Source organism: Trematomus bernacchii, unplaced genomic scaffold (genome assembly GCF_902827165.1).
Source record: "Trematomus bernacchii unplaced genomic scaffold, fTreBer1.1, whole genome shotgun sequence".
In the NCBI taxonomy this organism is placed as follows: Eukaryota; Metazoa; Chordata; class Actinopteri; order Perciformes; family Nototheniidae; genus Trematomus; species Trematomus bernacchii.
In genome coordinates, this window is record NW_022987727.1 from 6,815,238 (window position 1) to 6,841,454 (window position 26,217).

At 42.2% G+C, this 26,217-nt stretch overlaps 1 protein-coding gene across 9 annotated transcripts in view; it reads left to right on the forward strand.

Annotated features, from left to right (window-relative positions):
* ubr4 (ubiquitin protein ligase E3 component n-recognin 4) overlaps window positions 1-26,217 on the forward strand; it is a 45,344-nt gene that overhangs the window by 12,831 nt on the left and 6,296 nt on the right. Inside the window, exons 21-88 of one of the 9 annotated variants that reach the window (XM_034145073.1) lie at window positions 769-848; window positions 932-1,060; window positions 1,518-1,727; window positions 2,016-2,138; window positions 2,242-2,471; window positions 3,009-3,127; window positions 3,224-3,321; window positions 3,718-3,875; window positions 3,983-4,189; window positions 4,373-4,474; window positions 4,560-4,660; window positions 5,059-5,446; window positions 5,665-5,728; window positions 5,905-6,096; window positions 6,508-6,578; window positions 6,908-7,100; window positions 7,685-7,918; window positions 8,085-8,255; window positions 8,366-8,548; window positions 8,918-9,076; window positions 9,326-9,478; window positions 9,657-9,884; window positions 10,094-10,251; window positions 10,381-10,555; window positions 10,821-11,022; window positions 11,224-11,387; window positions 11,515-11,731; window positions 12,039-12,255; window positions 12,841-12,873; window positions 13,150-13,213; window positions 13,296-13,430; window positions 13,718-13,892; window positions 14,077-14,208; window positions 14,429-14,550; window positions 14,820-14,931; window positions 15,039-15,169; window positions 15,278-15,455; window positions 15,853-15,957; window positions 16,355-16,492; window positions 16,830-16,998; window positions 17,237-17,441; window positions 17,515-17,628; window positions 17,966-18,175; window positions 18,260-18,409; window positions 18,515-18,742; window positions 18,912-18,990; window positions 19,099-19,341; window positions 19,439-19,607; window positions 19,848-19,992; window positions 20,259-20,344; window positions 20,448-20,535; window positions 20,699-20,892; window positions 21,076-21,315; window positions 21,423-21,561; window positions 21,735-21,860; window positions 22,206-22,334; window positions 22,428-22,777; window positions 23,024-23,114; window positions 23,204-23,288; window positions 23,406-23,533; window positions 23,777-23,906; window positions 24,028-24,188; window positions 24,414-24,523; window positions 24,686-24,827; window positions 25,063-25,144; window positions 25,289-25,462; window positions 25,710-25,831; window positions 25,967-26,164. In XM_034145073.1, the coding sequence (XP_034000964.1) occupies window positions 769-848; window positions 932-1,060; window positions 1,518-1,727; window positions 2,016-2,138; window positions 2,242-2,471; window positions 3,009-3,127; window positions 3,224-3,321; window positions 3,718-3,875; window positions 3,983-4,189; window positions 4,373-4,474; window positions 4,560-4,660; window positions 5,059-5,446; window positions 5,665-5,728; window positions 5,905-6,096; window positions 6,508-6,578; window positions 6,908-7,100; window positions 7,685-7,918; window positions 8,085-8,255; window positions 8,366-8,548; window positions 8,918-9,076; window positions 9,326-9,478; window positions 9,657-9,884; window positions 10,094-10,251; window positions 10,381-10,555; window positions 10,821-11,022; window positions 11,224-11,387; window positions 11,515-11,731; window positions 12,039-12,255; window positions 12,841-12,873; window positions 13,150-13,213; window positions 13,296-13,430; window positions 13,718-13,892; window positions 14,077-14,208; window positions 14,429-14,550; window positions 14,820-14,931; window positions 15,039-15,169; window positions 15,278-15,455; window positions 15,853-15,957; window positions 16,355-16,492; window positions 16,830-16,998; window positions 17,237-17,441; window positions 17,515-17,628; window positions 17,966-18,175; window positions 18,260-18,409; window positions 18,515-18,742; window positions 18,912-18,990; window positions 19,099-19,341; window positions 19,439-19,607; window positions 19,848-19,992; window positions 20,259-20,344; window positions 20,448-20,535; window positions 20,699-20,892; window positions 21,076-21,315; window positions 21,423-21,561; window positions 21,735-21,860; window positions 22,206-22,334; window positions 22,428-22,777; window positions 23,024-23,114; window positions 23,204-23,288; window positions 23,406-23,533; window positions 23,777-23,906; window positions 24,028-24,188; window positions 24,414-24,523; window positions 24,686-24,827; window positions 25,063-25,144; window positions 25,289-25,462; window positions 25,710-25,831; window positions 25,967-26,164 (10,538 nt within the window). The remainder of the gene's footprint in view (window positions 1-768; window positions 849-931; window positions 1,061-1,517; window positions 1,728-2,015; window positions 2,139-2,241; window positions 2,472-3,008; window positions 3,128-3,223; window positions 3,322-3,717; window positions 3,876-3,982; window positions 4,190-4,372; window positions 4,475-4,559; window positions 4,661-5,058; window positions 5,447-5,664; window positions 5,729-5,904; window positions 6,097-6,507; window positions 6,579-6,907; window positions 7,101-7,684; window positions 7,919-8,084; window positions 8,256-8,365; window positions 8,549-8,917; window positions 9,077-9,325; window positions 9,479-9,656; window positions 9,885-10,093; window positions 10,252-10,380; window positions 10,556-10,820; window positions 11,023-11,223; window positions 11,388-11,514; window positions 11,732-12,038; window positions 12,256-12,840; window positions 12,874-13,149; window positions 13,214-13,295; window positions 13,431-13,717; window positions 13,893-14,076; window positions 14,209-14,428; window positions 14,551-14,819; window positions 14,932-15,038; window positions 15,170-15,277; window positions 15,456-15,852; window positions 15,958-16,354; window positions 16,493-16,829; window positions 16,999-17,236; window positions 17,442-17,514; window positions 17,629-17,965; window positions 18,176-18,259; window positions 18,410-18,514; window positions 18,743-18,911; window positions 18,991-19,098; window positions 19,342-19,438; window positions 19,608-19,847; window positions 19,993-20,258; window positions 20,345-20,447; window positions 20,536-20,698; window positions 20,893-21,075; window positions 21,316-21,422; window positions 21,562-21,734; window positions 21,861-22,205; window positions 22,335-22,427; window positions 22,778-23,023; window positions 23,115-23,203; window positions 23,289-23,405; window positions 23,534-23,776; window positions 23,907-24,027; window positions 24,189-24,413; window positions 24,524-24,685; window positions 24,828-25,062; window positions 25,145-25,288; window positions 25,463-25,709; window positions 25,832-25,966; window positions 26,165-26,217) is intronic. The other 8 variants (XM_034145074.1, XM_034145077.1, XM_034145075.1 and 5 more) reach the window with 8 other exon arrangements.

Below are 26,217 nucleotides of genomic sequence, written 5' to 3' on the forward strand. Positions count from 1 at the left end.
GATGAAACGTATACCAATAGAATCTGTGGACTCTCAGCTTTTCATATGACAGGGTTCGACATTATAAATGGCCCGCTGGCCCGGAAGCATTATTTAGACACCCCGGCCAGCATAACGTACTTTCAACTCGCCCCACAGAGCTGCTGACGAGAGCGCAGCGCAGCAGCTAGAGAGAGGAGAGAAGAGAGAGAGCGAGAGTAGAGAGAGAGAGCTCTTCTCTATCTCTCCATAGCGAGCAAGAGATGCTCTCAGAGACTCGATCTCTCTCATCTCTCTCTCTCTCTCCTCTCTCTCTCTCTCTCTCTCTCTCTCTCTCTCTCTCTCTCTCTCTCTCTCTCTCTCTCTCTCTCTCTCTTTTCTTTTGGCGATTTCTTCAATCTGACTTCATATTGACAATTTTTAACAACATAGGGTGCTACATAACACACTTTCAGGAAACGTCACGGACTGGGAGACTTTAATATTTTATTGAAAAAAAGTTATATACAATAAAACAGCTCTGGGTCAAATTGATCCGATTGGCAGTTCTAGTGTTAAGTAATCACCTTGTTGTTAAGGGTAACGTCATTCTTATATTAAACCAGAAATGCATTGCACCCATGTGCTGGTTCCTGGGATATTATGTTGATCTAACTAACTGATCCTGCATCTGCATCACTGGCTGAACACTGTTAGTTGTGCTAGATATAGGAAAAAGACAGAAAAATAAAGAGATTCATTTAGAAAGATACAAAATAATAATATTATGTATTTTCTAACCTTTCTTAGATCCAAATGTTCAGCCAAAGTTCTACTGCGTCCTGTCCCCTGAGGCGTCTGAAGATGACATCAGCAGACTGGACAGCAAGGTGAGACTGTGACCACTAAAGGATGAAGAATATACATATAGATATTTAATTGTATTAAACATCATCCTTTTTCCCCTTGCTAGGTCTTTCCAAAGCTGTTCAATGGAGCAGTTAAATATGATGAACTGTATGCGGGGCTCATCTCCCTCCTGGTCGCAGGCTCTCAGTTTGACACAGCAAGACGACAGGAGAGCAAGCCAATCACTCCTATGGTGAGAACTCATCCCATAAACTATTAACTGTGTAAACAAGTTGAAGATGCAGGTGGCATTTTAATTGCCATTATATCAATTAGTCACTTTCAATATTTGAAATTAGGACATGGCAGTTGCTTACCTGTTATGACTAAATCTTAAAATGCTTACAAACTGGCCAGTTTTTTTAAACGTCTGTTTAACATCTGTCTAGATTACCGTAAACAGTTTTCTGAACGTAGCACGAATGTTGTTTTTGAAATGTTAAATCCAACGCATATAGATTGAGACAGAAAACGTTGTTAAATAAACATTTGAATTTGAGTGTCAATACTATGAATACAGTTTCAAAACATTTGGTACTGGCCAACCTTTTTAATGTGAAGCCCCACTTGGATGTGTTACATTTCAATCAATAGTAACTCAATAGCCACATTTCAGCCCTGACATTAACTGAGTGGGGTTTGGAAAACAGGGCATGTTTATCTATCGCCCTGCACAGGAGGCATGCTCCCTTCAGTACTACTTCCTCATCCTGTGGAGGATCCTGGGAGTTTTACCACCGTCCAAGGCCTACATGGAGCAGCTGAAGACGGGCTGCAGTGATCCCAGTGAGAGCGACATCCTGCACACCCTGCGATGGTCCTCACGTCTCCGGGTGCCAACATACGTGAACTGGATCAAGGTCTGTCTACTATGTCTTACAGAATGCTAATTAGCACGATAGATGCCAAAAAATGAATTGATAAAATATATAACATTTGAGTTTGAATTCATGGCCAATGTTACGGTATTTTTGATAATTCCACTCAGCATCACTCGACAAATATGTCTAAATTGGATGCTGCAGATAGCATTTATGAATGTATACATTTTTGATTGAAAATACGTTACTGTGTCCTTTTTATTGTAATGAAAGATCGACCTTAATTGTTCACGTGTTGTTTAACTCTGCGTATGTGATCACTGACAGGAACACCTGGTGAAGCAGGGGATGAAAGAAGACCAAGCAGCCACTCTGGTTGACGCGACGGCTGCTAAGTGCAGCACCGTTAAATACGATGTGGAGCTAGCAGAGGAGTACATTGCCAGACAGGTATTGATTACAACATAGTCTTTGTTGACCTTTGTATCGATTGTTATCCAAACTAAGTTCTGATCACAAGTGTCACTCTTTTGACGACTTGATTCTGTTGCAGATTTCCACCTTCTCAAGTGTAGACCCGAACGCAATCCTTCCGCTTGATCAGCTTCCCTCTCTACAAGCCATCTACACGCTGGATGCAGTCATCTCTAAAGTGCAGGTGTCCTTAGACGAGCATATGTCCAAGGTGGCCATTGAAGCAGACGCCCACAAGTCATCTGAGATCACAAAGAACCTACTGCCTGCAACACTGCAGCTCACTGATGTCTACACGGCCTTCACAAGGTGAGAAAGGAATCAGTCTAACTTCTGCTCTTTTGTTAACACTAAGCATCACACACACTTTTGTCTACGTCACAAATTAGATCTAGCAATCTGAAATAATACAAGGAGATGATTGAAATAACCGCAGGACAGATTTGTGTATGCTTTATCTTTTGGATAATGAAGATACATCAATTACAACTATTTTCCAGTTTTTTGTTTTTGTATGTTATATACAGTATATATTATGCATGACTTTTTGGGGTTTAAAGTAACTACACACATGTTTTACAGAAACTACAAAGGACATGTTTGTTTACTTGTTATGATCACTTAATTTAGTTGCAAAGGTAGCTGTGGGTCTCATACCTGCACCCTGCCAAACAGTCATTTTTAAAGAGTTAAATTCAAAAAGTATATAAGGGTGTGTTAAGATGTTTTTTATTCACTTGTTAGTGTTTTTTCCTTAATCCTGCTTCATACAAAAATAAGGCTTAAACTGTAAATCTTTGATCTGTTTATCTGATACGATAAATAAATAAACCTTGTTGTGACCAGGTCCTACCTACTGATGAACATCCCAGAGGAAGGGGAGAACAAGCTTACTGATGCCAAGCTCAGAGGTTATGCTGCAGTTTTGTCTATCGGCTCCACCCGCTGCAAGGCCAACCTGTTAGGTATGTGAAAGAATAAAAAAGAATACAGCATTCACTATCACAACTTTTCTGTTCACTCATTGTTTTAACCGGAACTTTTTTAATGAAACTTTACAGGTCAAAGTATTATGCAGAACTTGCCATCGGCTGTTCAGACAATATGTGAGACTTGGAACGGCATCAACACCAATGAATTCCCAAACATTGGCTCATGGGTACGTCCTTTCAGTTGTTGCCTATGGTTCAGTTTGACTTTGTCCGTCTTTGTAAACACTTGATAAATGTAGTAGGCAATCTAATCACTGTTTAGGGTGGTTTTGCCTTTATTATACCAGTTTGCTGGATTAATTAAGGATTGACTGTTAAGTCTGCCTTAAAGAACAATGTGTTCAATTATAATAGGCAGCCAATAAAAAATTAGGGATATTATCTAAAATATTTATCTTAAAGCATTTAATGATTAAGAAAAATAAATCTTATATAATTAGAAAAGTATTAAATATCAGGGTATCTTAATCTACATACCCAGCACTACTCTGTATCTCAATGAAAAAATATATTGTTCTGACAATTATGAAAATAATAGTCTTGTGTGTTTTTTTTCCCCACAGCGAAATGCATTTGCCAATGATACCATCCCATCAGAAAGCTACATCAGTGCCATCCAGGCAGCTCACCTGGGCACACTGAGCTGTCAGTCCTTGCCTCTGGCCTCTTCTCTCAAACACATTCTGCTCTCTTTGGTCCGCCTCACTGGCGACCTCATTGTGTAAGTCGAGTCACTTAACATATGACAAAAAGTATGTGGTGAGTGAAATATATTCATAAAAGAACACTAAATCCTGTGTTAATACTGCTGCATGTTTGTGTCCTCAGCACAGAGGAGTTGAATCCCTCCCAGGTGGTGCGCACCCTGCTGCCCCTCCTGCTGGAGAGCAGCACGGAGAGCGTGGCTGAGATCAGCAGCACCTCCCTGGAGCGCATCCTCGGCCCGGCCGAGTCCGACGCCTTCCTCGCCCGAATCTACGAGCGCTTGGTGACTGGGTGTTACAACATCATCGCCCATCACTCAGACCCCACCAGGTATGCCATGTGTGATCTGGTAATTAAGTAAACCTACATGACATGTATATTTACTTTTTTTGAGGTGCTTAAACTCACAGCTCTTTAAGACTTGTTATTCATAATGGCTTAGTTTACTTGCCAGCACATTTATTGTTTGATATGAGTCTCACTGCTTCTTTTAAACTCTTTAATCTTCTTTAGTGGTTTGGACGAGTCGGTCCTTGAGGAATGCCTTCAGTACCTTGAAAAGCAGCTTGAGAGCATTCAAGTCCGCAAGGCCATGGAAGAGTTCTTTTCATTCAGGTATTTGCTCAACTGATGACACAGGCTGAATTATTACACATGTACACTGTTACCTCTCTTACCTTGTGCTCCTTTTCTTTGCCAGTGGAGAGCTGGTCCAGATTATGATGGCGACCGCCAACGAGAGTCTGTCAGCAAAGTTCTGCAACAGGGTGCTCAAATTCTTCACCAAGCTTTTCCAGCTCAGTAAGTCTACTTGTAGCAACATTTATTTAAATCAAGAAAAACTATCATACGGTCAATATGTGCTTCAAATGGCATAGTTTCAATGAAACATGCCATTTGAAGGCAGAGTGAAAAGCCTGCTTTCATTGAGAGGATTATACCAAAAATATGTCGTCCCCTCTTTTCACCAGGCAAATAGTTGTGTAAAGTTTTTAGCTTGGCCATAATTGTTCGTTGTAAAAAGTAACAAAAGGTTAAGTTGTCAGGGAGAGGGTTTCAGATACCTTTTGATTATCCAACAAACAATGTAGTTTTGAAGCATACTGATGCCTTGACAAGATCAAATCATAATTCTTACAAGCTGCAGATACAGCCGATTTTTCAATCATCCTAAATATCATGTTTCTGTTCGTTCCCAGCGGAGAAGAGCCCAAACCCCAGCCTGTTGACTCTGTGTGGCTCTCTGGCCCAGCTGGCCTGCGTGGAGCCCCCTCGGCTGCATTCCTGGCTGACGCGCATGACTGCGACCCCCCCAAAGGACTCGGAGCAGATGGAAATAGTGCAAGAAAACAGACAGCTCCTGCAGGTGCTCACCACTCATATTGTGCGTGACAACAGCCAGGTGGGCGAAGGAGTGTGCACTGTCCTCCTCAGCACACTCATTCCCATGGCAACAGACATGCTCGCTAATGGTGATGGAACAGGCTTCCCTGAACTCATGGTCATCATGGCAACCCTCGCCAGCGCGGGACAGGGGGCCGGTCACCTGCAGCTGCACAGGGCCGCTATCGACTGGCTGACCAGATGGTAAGGATCAAGTCTCACGAACATGCCGTTTCCTCATTTATTTAACATCAGGGAACTGCCCAATTGTTTCAACATCAGTACGAGGATTCTCATATTTATGACCATGAAATGAAAAAGTACTTAGCATTGACTGCCCTAATAACTTAGCCATTATCAAGCAGTGATCAAATCTTAACTTTACTGATTTTAAAATGAATCAACATTTTCTTCTTTTTCAGCAAAAAGTATTTAACACAGAAGAATGTTGTGGAAAAAGTGAGCACGAACTTATCCCAAGGAAAGGTACGTTTTAATGCTTCTCAGTATAATTCACAAGTCTATATAAGTCACTTCTTTTGACTCATTTTTTAAACAAATTACTTATTTTAAACTCGGGCCTAACATGTTTCCAAATAGGGTTATTAGCCTTTAACCATTTACTGTCCAGAAACTGATGTGTTCCTGTTCCTTAATTTCAGCACGCCAGCATGCTGGAATGCTCGTGCCACATCATCTCTTACCTGGCTGATGTGATGAATGCCTTGCGGCAAAGCAGTGGCCAAGGCACCTCAGCAATGCTGATGGAGGGAGAAGAGAAGGCCATGGAGGTGGACTCGGACTGGGTGGAGGAACTTGCAGTAGAAGAGGATGACTCCCAGGCAGAGGACTCTGTATGATCTTATCCCTTTATGTCTCCCTTCATGTCTATCCTGTTGAAATAGGGCCATGCTGTAACGTGCAACAAAATAGAAAAGCCATATTATTATTATTATTATTATACATAAAGTCTGCTAACTGATCTAGGGAATATACACACACTGCAAAATGTTAAACCTGGTGCAAACCATTTGCCCCAGAATGCTGTCATGTTCCTGCTGCGGTTGAACTTGAAAATCCATCTGGTTGAGGTGCATAGTATGTGTCCCAGTTGATCTAATGGCACTGTCCAGCAGAATATAAACTAAACATCAAATGAACTATAATAGGTTTTCACATTCACATTTTCTTTAACCAGATGCAAGGAATCCAGCTTGAGCTAAATTGAAACAACACATGTTAATATTTGTGTCTTTGTTTGACAGGATGAAGACTCCCTTTGCAACAAACTCTGCACCTTCACCATAACTCAGAAGGAGTTCATGAACCAGCACTGGTAAAGAAAAGTTTATTGCTACCTGTGATGTTTGTCTTATTCCTTGATGAGACCAGACTTTCTTTAATCATGGTAAGGGATTTTTAGCAGGTTATAGATGTATTGGTACAAACTGTAAGGCTGTTGCACCTTAAAATAGATGTGCCTTGAACCCTACATAACTTGGATTAAATAGGGCTTTAAAGCATACTTAACATAGATTTATATCAATCCGAATAGTTATTTTTATTGGTGAAACTCCTTTATGTAGAAATATGCCGGCAGCACTAAAGTATCTACATTTTGTATGCACTATAAACAGCCTTGTGGTGCCCTTTTTGATCCTGCAGGTACCACTGTCACACCTGTAAGATGGTGGATGGGGTAGGTGTGTGCACAGTGTGCGCCAAGGTCTGTCACAAAGACCATGAGATCTCCTATGCCAAATATGGCTCTTTCTTCTGTGACTGCGGTGCCAAAGAGGATGGCAGCTGCCAGGTGAGACCGAATACCTCAGGTCATCATGGGAAGAGAACAACAGCGGTAACTTGGCTTGCAAGTCATTCCCCCATTGACTTCCATCCCGTCATTTCATTTTGTCAGGGTTATAGCTAGCCCACACATGTGGCCAGAACAGGAAAAATCATGTAACAAATGTTTGTCCACCTTTTGTTAACTGAAAAGGCCAGCTAGTTATTCTTATGTAATGCATGTGATGATAAAACAAACCATCAACATCATTTTACCTTCAGTTTACTGTTAGTCAGTTTACTTTCTTTGTGTTAGTTAATTTATTCTGTGTCAGTCTTGTGCTTGCAGTACAATGGCTCATAGTTTTGTTCAATACGATTTAATAAGTTATCAGGATTCTTGTCAATCTATGATTTCTGGTTACCAGTTTAGATATAGTGTGTCTTGAACCAACAGAATATCTCTGCCATCCTTTTGACTAACTATATACTCCACCATGTGGAGGAGCTAGCAAAGTGAAAAACAAAAGCAGGTTATTGTAATTGTAAGGAAGCTAAACAAAGATGATGTTAGCTGTCATATTAAGTTGTATAAGCATGCACATGTTACCAATGTTGCTGTTCTCACTGCTCTACTTTGTGTTATATCATCCACAGGCGCTGGTCAAGCGCAGCCCCAGCAGCGGCATGAGCTCCACCCTCAAAGAGTCTTCTGCGTTCCAGAGTGACCTGCGGATGCCTGACAGTGCGATCCGCCAACAGAACGCCTCACCCTCCGACAAAGGCAAGGTCACAATCTGTGACGGCAAACCTGGTGATGAAGACAGACCTAAGAAGAGCAGCGTGTGCAAGAGCATCGAGGGCTGCCAGGAAGAGCTAGTGACACAAGTGGTGAGAGAGAATGTGTTTATCTCTCTAAATGTATCCGTGTCTCTAACTGTTATACAAATAAGAGGACTGCACATTATTGCATTCCTAAAAGCAGTGATATTTAAACAAATTTTTTTATTTACTGCACATTTTGTGGCTCAAGAAGTTGGCTCTTTCTCCACAACAGATGGGATCATCCACTGCAGCAGTCATACTAGAGATGCTCATGTTTCTCATGGAAGCCATCCAGACCAACTTCCAGCAGGCGTCAGCAGTGGGAAGCAGCAGCCGGGCTCAGCAGGCACTCAACGAACTGCACACTCAGGACAAAGCTGTGGAGATGACTGACCAGTTAATGGTAAGAAGCTGTACAGTTTGGAGGGGTTTAAGAAAAACACTTAATTCCTTAATTTTCGATTATTCCTGTAAATTCTATCAGAAACATAATTTGTTGCAATTTTTCTTCAGGTGCCCACCCTCGGCTCTCAGGAAGGGGCTTTTGAGAATGTGAGGATGAACTACAGTGGTGACCAGGGACAAACAATACGCCAACTCATCAGTGCACACGTCCTGCGTCGTGTTGCTATGTGTGTCCTGTCTTCACCCCACGGCCGCCGCCAGCACCTGGCAGTCAGCCATGAAAAGGGAAAGGTAAGCTTCACAAACCAAACATTTTATTTTACAATAATACTAATAATGAAGACAAATTGGACAATTTAATTGAGATCTTGATTTGAAAACCACAGACTCTTTGTTTTCATGTTTTTCTACAGCAGATCAAGATTATTCAAAAATACTTTTAATCAATTGAAAGTAGACATTGACCTATTATTTAGCATATAATGAATAAAAAACGTCTGTTTCTGTCAGCATATTAGTGTCAATATATTTATCTTAATATATAAAGTAACATACATTTATAATAGAACGTTTATCACTACCCACTTCCAAGTGGAATTCTGTTTTTATCACCAGTCTGTTGTATTTGTCACCCATTAAAAGCATGTTCTCTCTTTACAGATAACGGTCCTGCAGCTGTCCACCCTCCTGAAACAGGCCGACTCCAGCAAGAGGAAGCTGACTCTGACCCGTCTGGCCTCTGCTCCAGTCCCATTCACCGTCCTCAGTCTCACAGGAAACCCTTGTAATGAGGATTACCTCGCTGTGTGCGGCCTCAAGGTCAGAAACAAGCTTCTTTATAACTTACCACTGTTCTATTGTGTGCCTTTCCTGCAAAAACATAAAAGTGTATGAGAGAAGACCATTACCAAGTTATCCTAGATCATAATAGTAATCTATATGTATCAATATAGTACATGTCTGAGGAGCTGTTATTATCAATGCAAATCTTAGCCAACAAGTAAGTATTTTTAATATTAAATACTGCTATATTTGACTGTTCTGCCTTTGTCTCACATTTTTCCAAAGGACTGCCATGTACTCACGTTCAGCAGCACAGGCTCTGTGTCCGACCATCTGGTGTTGCACCCACAACTGGCGACTGGCAACTTCATCATCAAAGCTATTTGGTTACCAGGCTCTCAGACAGAACTTGCCATCATCACCGCAGACTTTGTCAAGGTACGTTTTAAAGAAAATAGACTTTTTTGTACCTTTTTTAGTTAAATTATTAAACTATAATTGGTAGTCTGATAATACTCAATTGAATCACAATGACACTTACAGGTGACTGATTATTCTGTTCTTAAAACCACTTAATATTATTTGTCTCTTTCAATTTCTCTGCCTTGCCAAACAGATTTATGACTTATCAGCGGATGCCCTGAGCCCCATGTACTACTTCCTGCTCCCGAGCTCCAAGATCCGCGATGCTACCTTCCTGTTCAATGAAGAGGGGAAGAACATCATCGTCATCATGTCTTCAGCGGGTTACATGTACACCCAGCTCATGGACGAATCCAGCAGCGCCCAACATGGCCCTTTCTATGTCACCAATGTGTTGGAGATAAACCACGAAGACCTGAAGGTTAGCAGGATGTTGACTTGAGCAATTGAAATATATTGTACACAATTGTTTGATTGTTTATTGAAAGGGTTCACGCAACAGTGCACTGCATTACTTTTGGGAATGTTCCATTGACTACGTGTTTACATAAATCTTTCAAATCAGTTTTTGAAGTTCTTCGAAATAACATGAAGGTAATAACGAGATACTTTTTTTCTGTGTGACTCCAGGATAGCAACGGGCAGGTAGCCGGCGGTGGCGTGTCGACTTATTACTCCCACGTGCTTCAGATGCTTTTCTTCAGCTACAGCCAGGGAAAGTCCTTTGCTGCCACAGTGAGCCGCAGCACCTCCGAAGTGCAGAGGCTCTTCCCCATCAACGTCAAAGGGTAACCCTTCTTCCACACTTAACACGCATTCTCAACCTCCCTGTTACTGTACTAGGTCTGGGATATGTTATCAGTACCTTGGTGAGCTAATTATATCTCCTCTCTATCTTGCCCTCCTGCCTTCTTCAGCTCTAATGGCGGCAGCAGTAAGATCTCTCCTGCTCTGTGCCAGTGGTCTGAAGTCATGAACCACCCAGGACTGGTATGCTGCGTGCAGCAGACTACAGGCATACCGCTTGTCATCATGATCAAGCCAGACACCTTCCTCATCCAAGAGATTAAAACTCTGCCAGCCAAAGCTAAGGTAAGGGCCACTTACTGTACTATTCAGCGACCTGTAAAGTAGAAAAAGGAACACTCATTTTTATAGAAAAATGCTAGAAAAGCTTCATGTCCCTGTTGAAGTCTGAAATACCTATTTTTTTTTAAAAGCTTTTTTTCTTATAAAAAATACTTTTTAAATACACTACATACTATGTCATAACAATTAATTCATTAACGTTAACAGTACCTTTTGTAAGTTGTTGCATTTCTCAGGTTTACATAAATAAATGTTCTCTCTTCCCCAGATTCAAGATATGGTCGCTATCCGCCACACTGCCAGTAATGAGCAGCAGCGTACAACCATGATTCTGCTCTGTGAGGACGGAAGCCTGCGAATCTACATGGCCAATGTGGACAACACCTCCTACTGGCTCCAGCCCTCGCTGCAGCCCAGCTGTGGCATCAGTATCATGAAGCCGGTCCGCAAGCGCAAAGCTGCTGCTACTAGTGAGTAGAAAGGGCAAATATATGATACACACATACACATACACTCTGAGCATACAAGTGTGATCACCACCCTTGAACAATGGCTGGTTTTATGCTAAAATAACTGCTTAACCACAGTTATCATTTAAATCGTTAACTTACTCCACAACCTCAGATCAAGGATTTTGCCTACACAATTTTAATGTACAGATTTGCTTTCAGCTACCCGGACCTCCAGTCAGATGACCTTCCCTGTGGACTTCTTTGAACACAACCAGCAGCTGACAGAGGTGGAATTTGGTGGCAATGACTTGCTGCAGGTCTACAACGGACAGCAGATCAAACACAGGCTCAACTCCACTGGGATGTATGTGGCCAACACAAAGGTAGGCACATTTAATAAAATAATGCTGCCATGCATGTATCTATTTTATGCTAGTTTAGATTACTTTTGGTAGTTTTAACTGTTAGACAAATTACTTTAACCAACAATGTTTCCATGGTTCCGTCTAGCCTGGGGGATTCACTGTGGAAGCGGTCAACAACAACAGTTCGATGGTGATGACGGGCATGCGGGTGCAGGTGGGCACTCAGGCCATTGAGAGGGCTCCATCCTATGTGGAGGTCTTTGGCCGCACCATGCAGATAAACCTGACCAGAGCCCGCTGGTTTGATGTCCCCTTCACCAGAGAGGAGGCCCTGCAGGCAGACAAGAAGCTGTCCATATTCAGTAAGTGTGCACACTTGTTCTTGGTACAGCACATCAGTTTATATCCATTTATGTGAAATACATATTCATTGATAAAGGCTTTTTACCCTAAAGGACCATCCTTTCTCTCTGAACTTGCAGAACGTTAAAAATAATTATCCTAAAGCATTTTATGCAACAGCTTACCTCTAAGGAATATAAAGAGTATACAAATAAAGGATATATATTTATCTCGGAGCTGTACCTCTATCTTGTTTGACACGTTAACTGCTGCAGACTCTTATAACCCATCTGCTAATGTACCTTAATCTTCCTGTTCTTTTCAAAGTTGGAGCATCGGTGGACCCAGCCGGAGTCACAATGCTCGATTCAATCAAGATCTACGGAAAAACCAAAGAGCAGTTCGGCTGGCCGGAGGATGCACCAGAGGACTTCTCCTCCGCCTCGGCTAACAACGTCTGCAGTCCCAACCTGAACCAGGGCAACGGCACCACTGATGGGGAAATCGCCACGCCGACCACCACCAGCGGCACTGTGCTGGAGAGGTATGAGCTTCATTTCAAGGTTTACACAGTCAACACAAGATGTTGCTGTTTACACTTCTCAATCCACTTTTAAATGCCCTAGTTTTAGTCACTTTTATCAAAACTATCTTTTATCTTTACTATTAGATATTACTTTTAATACGTCTTTCTGTTTCACTCCCTCTGGGTATTATTGCTTTATGATAATATTAGATGGTTATCTGATATAAGCTTGTATGTGATTAAATTCATTATTCATTTATTTTGTTGGATTAGCAAAAACATTCCAAACTGCTTCTCAATCTGTTTTCTAGAAAACTAAAAATGTATCCTAAGATTAATAAATGTTATGATAAAAAAATGATGTAGTAGATTGTACCTGTTTCTTCCACTAGCATATGGTTATCCTTCAAGAGTCCAGCTCTGTAGTCTTAACACAGGGGTTGGGTTCTCTTAGGAGCATTTAGTGCATGGCTATAGTGATGTCATATTTTCTTGCATGCTTCTCGTTTGTTCAATGAATCATTTAATTCCACTTGTTCTTTCTGTGGTCCTCACACTTTGTTTTTGTTCTTTTTCTTTTGCTCCCAAAAATACAATAAAAAGTTGTGAAACTGAGTCCTTATCGACCTTGGACCGGTTAGTAACTGCCCTTTCTCTGCTTGTTGTATGGTTTGTGCGTGTGTGTGTGTGTGTGTGTGTGTGTGTGTGTGTGTGTGCATGCCTGAGACTGTGAACATGCCATGCACCGTCTTCTCACTTGTACAACTACACAAATATTTATTTTTCGTGTCAAAATTCTTGCATTCAGTGTTTTAGCATTTAGATCAGCGCAGAATGCAACCGGCTGATATATTGTTTATTTAAGGCCATATCGCAGTAGGAGATGTGTTGATCCTTTTTTTTTCATTTCAGGTTGGTGGTCAACTCCCTCGAGGCTTTGGAAAGCTGCTTTGCTGTAGGCTCCTCCAGTGAAAAGGTAAATGGTCTTTGTTTCCTTTAAAATAAAAAGCTTTACATCCTGGGAGTGTTGTTGACTATATGAATGTAACTCTGTGTAGGAGAAGAATAAGGTAGCAGCTCTCGAGTTGGCCACTCTACTCCTGTCCATGCCGACCCCTGCTGGTGTGCAGCAGCAAACTAAGGGACTTCTTGCCAGCCTGCACACCAGTAGAACTGCCTACCACAACCACAAGGTAATAAGCACAGTCCCGTACACCAATTCAAAATCATAGCATTATCATTTTCCATTTGTATGATGAAATATCTGTCCTGCAAACTAATTGATATCTGTATCAGTAATCTGATCAACCCAAAGAAAGAGCAAATCATTATTTTGTTCAAACTACTATCAGTAAAATACATAATAGACAGTGCTAGGTCATCATTTGTCAATAGTTAATCCAATGAATATGTTATTTACGAATCTGTTTGCTCATCGTCTACATCACAAATGCAACACGTATCTGCTCCCTCTCATCAGGATCAATCCTTGCTGAGTAACGCAGTGCAGTGTCTGAATGGCTGCAGCCGTGAGGGCAGGGAGCTCGACCCTGACGTCTTCCAGAGGCTCGTGATCACCGCCCGCTCCATTGCAATCATGAGACCCAACAACCTGGTGCATTTCACAGAAACAAAGCTCTTACACCATGAAGCTGGTAAGAGGTTAATCTGTTTGTGACAAGGCCACTGAAGCGCAATGTATGTGTTAAATGTTTCTATTTGTTGCACCATTACACTATTGCACTCAAGATGATAGAGAATGCTCTGCTGGTTAGACACTTTAAGTGGCTTTGGAGCTAAATTACCTAAACATTTCATTTTCTGTTCTTCTAAACCTAGAAATGACAGAAGATGGGCAAAAACCAATGGATGGGGAAAACAGTAATTTCATCACACAGCTGATAAATAACTTCTGGAAGCTCCATGCCCAAAAGCCAAAGAACGCCTTTCTTGCTCCTGCCTGCCTGCCTGGTGAGTTCAGACCTTTGGGACCCCGACAAAGATATCAAGATCATCTTAATAAGGGATGTGATTGTGAAGATGAATAGTCAGCTCACGTTTAAATGTTACCTCGACACATGGCACATAATGTTTGTTTTTTATATATATAAGTATCAATTAGATTTTTGGTAAAGTATTAGAAAATAAGTTTCTCAGTATGTGAACCTTTTTTCTTCTCTCTCTTTCTAAGGCCTGACTCATGTGGAAGCAACAGTAAATGCCTTGGTGGACATCATCCATGCATACTGCACATGTGAACTGGATTACATAAACGTTGCATCAAAAATCTACATGCAAATGCTTCTGTGCCCAGTAAGTATAGCTCTTCATTTCATAACAAGAATTATAAGAAATGTTTCATTCAAGGACCATTGAGTATGAATCATGATATATCATTTACCAGCACAAACTTGGAAAAAAATAATATTTTAGGATCATTTACTGTTATTATTGCATTTGTTAATGCAAGGCTATACAATGATATCATACACAGGATCTTGAGGAAACAGGAAATTACTTATCACCATTTTTTTTTATCGCAATTTTATCAACTGACTTTTTGGGATTTTATCAAATTTCAGGACACATCTGTGAGCTTTGCATGTAAGCAGGCTCTGATCAGAGTGCTTCGACCGAGAAACAAACGGCGACATGTAACCCTTCCATCGCCCCCACGCTCCAACACACCTATGGGTACGTTTTCACAGCCTTTTTTTATGTAATGCTTTTATGCATATACCCTATCTGTTGTTGTCCAATGCTTGCAAGTGGATTCAGGAAAGTTGATTTCCTTATTTCAGGAGACAAGGATGATGATGACGACGACGATGCGGACGACAAAATGCAGTCATCAGTGCTGACTGGAGGAGATGAGGGCAGACGGGAGAGTCAGGAGCAGAATGAAGTGGATCATGGCGACTTTGAGATGGTAGTGAGTAAATAGGGGCCACATAAGTCTGTGGGTTATATTTGACTCATGATTGTTAATTGGAACCACAAGCAAGCCCCTAACATACTTATTATTTGTCTACATCTTCAGTCGGAGTCCATGGTCCTGGAAACAGCAGATAATCTCAACAATGGAAATCCATCTCCTCTGGAAGCTCTGCTGGCTGGAGCCGAGGGTTTCCCGCCCATGCTGGACATTCCTCCTGATGCGGACGATGAAACTATGGTAGAGCTGGCCATCGCTCTCAGCCTTCAGCAGGAACAACAAGGTAAGCTGCCACACAATCAAACATCAATTATTAACTGAACCCGCCTGGGAGTCCCATTTAAATCACATATTGGGGACAGACAGAACTCAACTGTCCAGAAGCTAGAAATCATTAAGGCCTTATGAAAACAGGGAAACACTGAGCTGTCGATAGCAGTTGTTGGAGATAAAACTACCAACACAATGAACACATTTTTAGGTAAAAAGTTATCATTTTGATTTTCCTATAGCTGATTTCCGCTTGGCAAAGTGTAATATCTCACCCTTATATTTCAACCAGTTATAGCCTAATTAACCTAGTTTGAGCCATTGTCTAGCTCAAATGGTAGACCAACTATTTATTAGCTGAAGCATCACTTTTTGGTGAGTGCTTCTAACATATCTTTTCACGTTTTTAGGCAGTAGCAGTAGCGCCCTTGGCCTTCAGAGCCTTGGCTTGTCTGGCCAGGCCCCAAGCTCCTCTTCACTGGATGCTGGCACCCTTTCAGACACCACCGCATCAGGTAAAAAAACAGCTATATGATCATATGTGATCAACACCAAGCTTTATATTTATATCTGCCAGGTCACAGTGGCTAATAAATCCTTAACATCAGACATTAAACCAATTTCTCTTAGCTAGCATTTGAATTAAAGTTGCCAAAATGACCACATATGATATTCCAAAATCAAGCACATTCCCAAATATTTGGCACATTGTGATGTCTTGATTGAGTATTTAAATAGTCATTATTAATATGATAATGCCCAAATGATGTTCAACTGGAAAAAGAAGCATGAATGGCACTTTCAATGTACTGCATGCTTTATTACATTGTTGCACATCTATAAACTGATATCATGTATCCTGGCCAGATTACTGCGGTGTGTTTACTGTTGCAGCCATTGCTATGATTTCAGCCCCGGCATCTGATGATGAGGGGAGCACTGCGGCAACTGATGGCTCCACGCTGAGGACGTCTCCGGCAGAGCATGGCGGCAGCGTGGGCTCAGAGAGCGGAGGCTCTGCAATTGACTCAGTGGCGGGGGAGCACAGCGGTGGGTGATGGCACAACAGACACACATATTTTCAATGCCAGCCTGATATTCAAAATGGTATACATGCATGTCTGAAATCAGAACATAAAGTATCTATAAACCAAAAGGCTATCAGTCTGTATAAGATTTTACATTTGACAAGATTTGACCTGTTTTACTTTAGTTTAAAGAGGTCAATTATAATGACATTCATCTGGTTAAACTCTAACCTCTATCAACATTCTGAATACACTATTTTAGATGATCATACATGGTACAGTGTCCAACATTTCCTTCCCTCACACCTCAATTTGACGTTTTGATAACTTGAAACTAAAGTGTGTGTCTGTGTACACAGTGTCAGGACGCAGTAGTGCATACGGGGACACAACAGTAGAGGGCCACCCTGCCGGTCCAGGCAGTGTGAGCTCCAGCACCGGAGCCATCAGCACCACCACAGCCCAGCAGGAGGGCGAAGGCTCAGAGGGAGAAGGAGAGACGGAAGGAGACATCCACACAAGCAACAGGTCAGACATCCCGATAGCTTAGCACAACTTATCATTAAAAAGGACGTCTCAAATTGACACCGTATCTCTCTACTATCCAAAGCCAATACCATGACCGCAGAAGAAAATAGATTTCGGAATATATTGGCTTTTATGGTGGAATAGATTGTCATGAAAAATAACACATTAAGTTTAAAATAGTCTCCTCCGTTGTAAAGGAAACAAAAGTTTTACTGTTTTATTTTGTGTTTCTTGTCAGGCTACACATGGTTCGTCTTATGCTACTGGAGCGCTTGCTTCAGCATCTTTCTCAGCTCCACAACGTAGGTGGAGTCCAAGCCATCCCTTACATGCAGGTTATCCTCATGTTGACCTCTGACCTGGATGGTGAGGATGAAAAGGATAAGGGCGCCTTGGATGAGCTGCTAGCACAGCTCATTGCTGAGCTCTCCATGCACAAGAAGGTAAGTCTCCTTGTGATGAATCCTGTTTACCATGTCGTCGTTGTTTTACTCAATCCATATTATTCCTCTGCAGGACGTTTCCAAGAAGAATGAGCGCAGTTCCATCAATGAAGTTCACCTGGTCATCATGAGGCTGCTCAGCGTCTTCATGTCTCGCACCAAGTCTGGCTCCAAATCCTCTTCTGAGGTACATCCTCTTTATTTTCTTAATGCAGTTTGGATTTCCCTCAAAGCCACCCGTTACATTTCTCTTAGAATATAATAATATTAACAACATGTACATTTAAAAAATGTAGGAGGCACCATTTTGTTTTGTTAAAAAACGCACGTCACATCATGGTTTGTTCAAAGCCACAAGTAGATGGAAGTATCCATAGAAGGTATTTGCATGACTCGAGCATCCTTTTCTATGTTACTAAATGTCTTCTTTTCTTTGCAGCCTTTTTTACTGTCTCTTCAAAACTCAAACCATGTTGCTTGTACATTGTACTTCATAATGGATGCCTCCTCTTTCTCTCTTCCAGTCATCCTCGCTTATTTCGAACGCCACAGCGACGGCCTTGCTCAGCCTTGGGTCCATTGACTACTGTCTCCATGTGCTCAAATCGCTCCTGGACTTCTGGAAGAGCCAACAGGGCGAAGAAGAGCCTGCGACAACCAGCCAGCTCCTCCGCCCACACACAGCCGCCTCTCCCCCCGACATGAGCCCTTTCTTCCTGCGCCAATACGTCAAGGTAACATATTGTTACATTTGAACAAGTGATGGGTTTTGTACAAGGAATGTTCATTTAAACTTGTTATGTTGCTCCTCCCATTAGGGACATGCGGCTGATGTGTTTGAAGCTTACTCCCAGCTATTGACTGAAATGGTGCTCCGGCTGCCATATCAGATCAAGAAGATTGCTGACACCAACCCACGCATCCCACCTCCTGTCTTTGACCATTCCTGGTTTTACTATCTGTCGGAAGTAAGCCATTGAGTGAAAATGACTTGTGTGCTTTTCCTTTTCAACCTCTGTCTTCACTTAAGACACAGATACAGCCTCTAACCCTTTCTCCCTTTTCCCTTTCAGTATCTGATGATTCAACAGACACCATTCGTCAGGAGGCAAGTCAGAAAGCTGCTGTTGTTTATCTGCGGCTCAAAGGAAAAATATCGTCAGCTGAGGGATCTGCACACTCTTGACTCCCATGTGCGCAGCATCAAGAAGCTCCTGGAGGAGCAGGGCATCTTCCTCCGTGCTGGTGTGGTCACAGCCACTTCTGGCTCAGCTCTGCAGTACGACACACTCATCAATCTGGTAAGTGAATCACACATTTTATTAAGATACCTCAAAAAGAGCTTCTTTGTATAATTCATATTCCATTTGTTCTGTTTATTTGAGTCTGTGCTGCTGCGGTCAGCTCCTTTAGGGATTGAAATGTGTGTAGCTTTCTGTGTTTAAGTGTAACTCTCTTCTCTTGGTGCAGATGGAACATCTGAAAGCTTGTGCTGAAATTGCCACTCAGAGGACGATCAACTGGCAGAAGTTCTGCATGAAGGACGACTGTAAGTGTTTTCAGATCAGCTTTTGTGACTATTAACAACTTTTAAGGGCAGTGGTTTTAATGGGTTGTTTCTCTTCCCTGCTTTTGTTGCCTTTTCTTTTTTGTCCAGCTGTGTTGTACTTCCTGCTTCAAGTCAGCTTCCTAGTGGATGAGGGAGTTTCCCCTGTTCTTTTGCAACTGCTCTCCTGTGCCCTGTGTGGCAGTAAGGTGCTGGCCAGCTCCTCCTCCTCATCTTCATCATTCTCAGGAGGAGGCTCCGGTAGTGCTGGACAGGCAGGAGCGTCTCAGTCCTCTCAAAGCAAGTCCTCCAGTAAAAAGAGCAAAAAAGAGGACAAGGAGAAAGACAAAGAGGGTAAGACACTTTCACAGACTTCCAGGTGCATTATGCTCAATCCCCCCCAACGGTTCCGTCTTTTTCTTGACTGTGTTCTCTTTTGGACTGTCCACAGGTGAGGGGGTTGGCAGCCAGGAGGATCAGCTGTGCATGGCTCTGGTCAGTCAGCTTAACAAGTTTGCTGACAAGGAGACACTGATCCAGTTCTTGCGCTGCTTCCTGCTGGAGTCAAACTCCTCTGCTGTGCGCTGGCAAGCTCACTGCCTGGCTCTTCATATCTACAGGTACTTTACATCTAAATGATTGAGGCATAGGCTAACAACTAGGTTTAGTCCCAAGCTTAAGCAAACCTAGTTTCCACAAGACAGCCTCTTTATTTGCTTTCCTTTACATTTAGACTGTCTTGACCTGTTTCTAGACTATTGTGATTAAACATTAGTACCCATGAACATACTATCGAAAGATGTAAGCTTAAATCATTTGTAAATGGTGACATAACATCCTTGATATGTGAATCTCTATAGGAACTCCAGTAAATCTCAGCAGGACCTGCTGCTCGAACTGACCTGGGCCATCTGGCCTGAGCTGCCGGCATATGGCCGCAAAGCTGCTCAGTTTGTTGACCTGCTTGGATACTTCTCACTGAAAACCCCACAGACCGAGAAGAAGGTTTGACAGAAGGCCTCCCACTCTTTTTTTGTACAGATAGTATAAAATGAGTTATTTGTGAGCCTTGTATCGCTGTCTGGTCTTTACCCATTGTTCACAATAATTGTTTTCTACTTACGCAATAACGATTTTGCAGACTGTATCCATGATATATTGCTTAACACTTCTTATCCTATCTGTGTAAACCTTTTTGACATTTGGCAAAAAAAAAGGCTATGGCAATAATAAAGCTTCAAAGTTTATAAAATATATATGTTCTTCCCCAGCTGAAAGAGTATTCCCAAAAAGCTGTGGAAATCCTGAGGGCACAGAACCATATCCTGACGAATCACCCTAACTCCAACATCTACACGTATGTCTTCATGAATATGCTATCTTGTTGCAAGGAAAATAAAGTTCAAGTAGTGGACATCACACACAAACAAACGTGTTGACTTGATGTTTTTCTCCTGCAGCACTCTGTCCGGTTTAGTGGAGTTTGATGGATTCTTTCTGGAGAGCGACCCCTGCTTGGTGTGCAACAATCCAGAAGTTCCATTCTCAGTATGTGCAACACAACTTCACGCAATGGACACAATCTCTAGCATTAACTAGTTTAGTGCTTGCTTCTACACACTTAAAAGTGTGCGCGGTCTAAAGTTAATTTAAACCTAAACAGTCTATTATTGTTTTAAACATTCCCTTGTTTATTCTGTGTTTCCTCCAGAATATAAAGCTGTCATCGATCAAAGTGGACACCCGCTACACCACCACACAGCAGGTTGTCAAGCTCATTGGCAGCCACACCATCAGCAAAGTCACCGTGAAGATTGGTGACCTGAAACGCACCAAGATGGTCCGCACCATCAACCTCTACTACAACAACAGAACTGTCCAGGCTATCGTGGAGCTGAAAAACAAGTACGTTTCAAAAAAGATCTGCCGGCCTTTCTTCCCCTCATTTATTTTTCACTCATTATGTGTTCATAACAGTTATTTAAAAGTGAAGTTCTAAAATACAAAGAATACATATTGGTCACAGTTTCACTTTCATTCAATTGCCTGTATGAAGTAAGGTCTCTTAACTTCACTGTCTGTTTGTAGACCTGCTCGTTGGCACAAAGCCAAGAAAGTCCAGCTGACCCCAGGACAAACCGAGGTGAAGATCGACCTTCCTTTACCCATCGTCGCATCCAACCTGATGATCGAGTTCTCTGATTTTTACGAGAACTACCAGGCCTCCACCGAGACCCTGCAGTGTCCACGCTGCAGCGCCTCTGTGCCGGCCAACCCTGGGGTCTGTGGCAACTGCGGTGAGAACGTGTATCAGTGCCACAAGTGCAGGTGAGCAGCAGGGGTCCTCCGCATGTCTGAAAGGATTTGGGAAAGTGTGGAATTATTGGAAATATTGAAGTGATTTGTATTTTAAATTGGTGTTTTTTGTCTTTTAGGTCTATCAACTACGATGAAAAAGACCCCTTCCTGTGCAATGCCTGTGGCTTCTGCAAATATGCCAGATTTGACTTCATGCTATATGCTAGGCCATGCTGTGCTGTGGATCCCATTGAGAATGAGGAAGACAGGAAAAAGGTAAGCATACACTCGTGTGAAATAGAAAGGACTCAACAAAAGGGTTGCCATTCTATCAAATCATCTTGTATGGTAAAATATACACTCTCTCCTCTTAGTTTGCTGAGGAAAGCAGATCTGCATCACTTCTTCACTCTGCCTCATGTCATCTTTAATGTATCATTTTCCTACAGGCTGTGACCAACATCAACACCCTGCTGGACAAAGCTGACCGGGTCTACCACCAGCTGATGGGCCACCGGCCCCAGTTGGAGAGCCTCCTGTCTAAAGTCAACGAGGCGGCACCAGAAAAGCCACAGGTAAGTCACAAGAGGGGCCTGAACAGTACTCATTTAGTCCAATACCAGTCCAATGTTTGATGATAATTAGATCTTTGAATAATAAAAAGAAGACCTCTTTGTCTACTGATGCATCATAGCACGGTTATTGTTGAGATTAGACTTTCCCAAATACAATTCAGGAGATATGAATCTTTGAAAGCCTTCGGTTCCAGTAGAGCAACAGTATTTCATGGCCTTTTTCTAAATCTGTTTCAGAGAACTGCCAAAGATATGACTTTAGGTCAATATAGTAGAAACAGTGTTTTGATAGACTTTCCAAAGCTTTATCTGATGATGTATTTCTTTTCCCTGCATTGCCCTCAGGACGACAGTGGAGCCGGTGCAGGACTTGGTACGTCCTCTGCTAATGTGAACAGATACATTCAGCAGCTGGCTCAAGAGTACAGCGGAGACTGCAAGACGTCATTTGATGAACTCTCCAAGATTATACAGGTAAGATAGAGAGGAAAAACTGTTTCCTATTTATTTACCAAGAAACTGTTTTTTTCCCCTGCTCACCTATAACTCTTATAACTCTGTTTACAGAAAGTGCTTGCCTCTCGTAAAGAGCTCCTGGAGTATGATCTGCAGCAGAGAGAAGCTGCCACCAAGTCGTCCCGCAGCAACAGCAGCCACCAGCCCACCATCACCGCCAGTCAGTACCGGGCCAACTCCGTGCTGGGCTGCGGCCACACCTCTTCAAACAAGTGCTATGGCTGTGCCTCAGCTGTCACAGGTCACTGTATCACACTGCTTCGTGCTCTGGCCACCAACCCGGCCCTCCGGCAGATCCTGGTCCTCCAGGGTCTCATCCGTGAACTGTTTGAGTATAACCTGCGGCGAGGTACAGCTGCCATGAGGGAGGAGGTGCGGCAGTTGGTCTGTCTCCTCACCAGGTATGTCCCTTCCTCACCTATTGGTTTATTAGGGTTGATTAAAAGTTGATACATTTGCGTAACTTTTGCCTAGTAGCTGAACGTGGTACTCAAGATTGGGTGATGGTTAGGTTACCCATCAGCGTGTGAAAGAACACAGCAGATTCACTCTTGGTTTGAAAGTAGCTTTGTCTGCACTGCGTTTGTATGTAAACAGTGTATTGCAGTGATGATTCAACATCACTCTTCTATATTGTCCTGCTTTAGAGATCATCCAGAGGCCACCCAACAGATGAATGACCTCATTATCGCCAAGGTGTCCGCTGCTCTCAAAGGCCACTGGGCCAATCCTGACCTGGTATGTCTCACTTGGAGTTACATTTCATTCATTAAAATACTTTCTTTTGGTAACGTTTTACTAATGATATCATTTTTTGTTTCCAACAGGTTAGTAATCTGCAGTATGAAATGCTGCTGCTCACAGACTCTATTTCTAAAGAGGGAGGATGCTGGGAGCTACGGTTACGTTGTGGTAAGCCTTTTTTTTCCACTTAGCTATCATAAATCTGAATTCTGTCATCAAAGTAATTTTGTCTGGTTGCCTTTTCGGTCTTTGTCTAACAACATTGTGTTTTTGTTCTCCTTGTAGCCCTCAGTCTGTTCTTGATGTCGGTGAATATAAAGACGCCTGTAGTGGTGGAGAACATCACTCTCATGTGCCTGAGAATCCTGCAGAAGCTGATCAAGCCCCCGGCTGCCACTAGCAAGAAGAACAAGGTACATGTGCCATAACTCTGCCATTCAGCTACTGCTCACTCATAGCTCTGCAGTGCTAGCTTGAAGGACTTTGGACCAGTTAGTGATTTAAAACATGGAAATACCAGTCTATTATTATAAATATATATAATTTTTTTTTTAAACAGTCTAAAATGTTTTAAAAGTTTGTATGTGGTATAAGTGAGTGACCACTTGGTTGTTTCATGTTTCCTTACACAACACTATGTTTGCTTTTGGTTATAGGATGCTGCTATTGAGTCTCTAACCACGGTCAGGCCCTACAGTAATGAAATCCACGCCCAGGCCCAACTCTGGCTCAAGAAGGACCCCAAAGCATCTTATGAAGCCTGGAAAAAGTGTCTCCCAGCAAGATGTAAGTGCCATGTCTGAACAAATATAGCAGTGTAAAAGGATGGTTCTCTTATAGTTTTTCCGTAATAAATCAAATGTCACGATGATAAGCTGATTTCTGTTGATTTTACTTGATAACACAGGCCAGGAAAATGTGTCGAAGCCTCAGGGAAAGACTGAGCTGCGCAGGCAGTACCTGTTGGAGAAGTATGTTTGGAAGTGGAAGCAGTTCATGAGGTCCAAAAAAGGTGAAGGCCTCTTCCCTCGCCTGCTCAAACTGAGCCACAACAACTGGCTGCGACAGGTAATAAAAACAAAAGTTTTACAGTCCTGTTTCAAGAAATACTAGAGTTCTGCTTGTTCTTATTCGTGTCAAAAGTGCACATGTATATATTTTCTTCAGGAATCAAATGAGCCAGAAATCTGTTTTAAAATTGAACAAATATATATATATATCTTTATATTTTACAAACATGTTAAAACATCTTGTTCAAATACAATTGTTTTACTCAAGTTTTGTTTGTTGCAGGTCCTTTTCACACCTGCCACTCAGGCAGCCAGACAGGCAGCCTGCACCATTGTGGAGGCCTTAACCACGATCCCCAGCCGCAAGCAGCAGGTGCTGGACCTTCTCACCAGGTATGAGCCTCCAACAAAACAACAGCTAGTAAAACAAACATCTCAATATGCAGTATCCAGAACATTCCTTAACTGTTATTCGATTACTCTAAAGATTTCCTTATCATTGAAAGTCTTTCTATTCAGTATGATGTGATGACTCTTTCTGTGTGTTTGTGTCAGTTACCTGGATGAGCTGAGTGTAGCTGGAGAGTGTGCGGTGGAGTACCTGGGTCTGTACCAGAAGCTGATCAAGCCGACACACTGGAAGGTTTACCTGGCAGCCCGCGGGGTCCTGCCCTACATCGGTAACCTGATCACCAAGGTAATGGCCTGAAAGTTCAAAACAAAATCATTTTAAGGGATGATAAACTCAGCGTTTTGCATAAGTGCCACTGGCTTCCATCAGTTTCATTGTTTTGTTACAAGGAAATGTATTAAAAATTAGATCTTTCATTTTAAGAACATAACATTCATTCTGTTGCTTTAGAGTTACCCCTGTATTCAGAAAATCTAGCAAAGAACGCTCGACCTTATAACTGTATTTATTCTGTTTGCAGGAAATTGCCAACCTGCTGGCTCTGGAGGAGGCCACACTGAGCACAGACCTGCAGCAAGGCTACGCCCTCAAGAGCTTGACTGGTATGTTCAATTTGACAGGACAATGTATTTTGTGGTTTAGATGACCATTTAGATATTTTTTTTATTTGAGCCTGAGTTTCTTGAATGTTTTGATGACCTTTTTTGAATAGTTAAATGATTTGTATGTGTTTGGTGCCGCTGCAGGGTTGCTCTCTTCTTTCGTGGAAGTGGAGTCCATCAAGCGGCATTTCAAAAGCCGGCTGGTCGGCACGGTGTTGAACGGCTACCTGTGTCTGAGGAAACTGGTGGTGCAGCGCACGAAGCTCATCGACGAGACTCAGGACATGCTGCTGGAGATGCTGGAGGACATGACAACAGGTCTGCACTGACTCCAGTTCAACACCTATTTATTTAATCATCGTTTGGGTTCTGCTGCATGGTTTGCTGTTTTTAGTGATTCTTTGTTTTGATTCTAACATAAAAGATTAAATAAATCCAATCCAATTATTAAATTGCTGCTAAGGTAAAGCATGAATTATAAATCTGTTTTTTAACGATTGATTAGTTTCGTATCATGTACGTTTAAAAAAACATGAACATAATGCATCTTGTTGTGTGTTCCTAGGTACTGAGTCTGAAACAAAGGCATTCATGGCAGTGTGCATAGAGACTGCAAAGCGGTACAACCTGGATGACTACAGGACGCCTGTCTTCATTTTTGAGCGACTGTGCAGCATCATCTATCCTGTAAGTTAACTCTAGTCTACTATGTTGCATTTTTAATGCACATTTCATACAGAAAGAAAGAATGTAAGAAAATGTTTTAATGTTCAGTGTGACTGTATCTTCGTCTCAAGCTTTTGTTTGTTCCTTTGTGTTTAGGAGGAGAATGAGGTGACCGAGTTCTTTGTGACCCTGGAAAAAGATCCTCAGCAGGAGGACTTCCTGCAGGGCCGCATGCCAGGAAACCCCTACAGCAGCAACGAGCCTGGCATCGGCCCCCTGATGAGGGACATCAAGAACAAAATCTGCCAGGACTGCGACCTGGTGGCGCTTCTTGAAGACGACAGTGGCATGGAGGTAAAATGTGTATTTTAGGCTGCTCTAAAAAACAGTCTTCCTACTTTTAATAT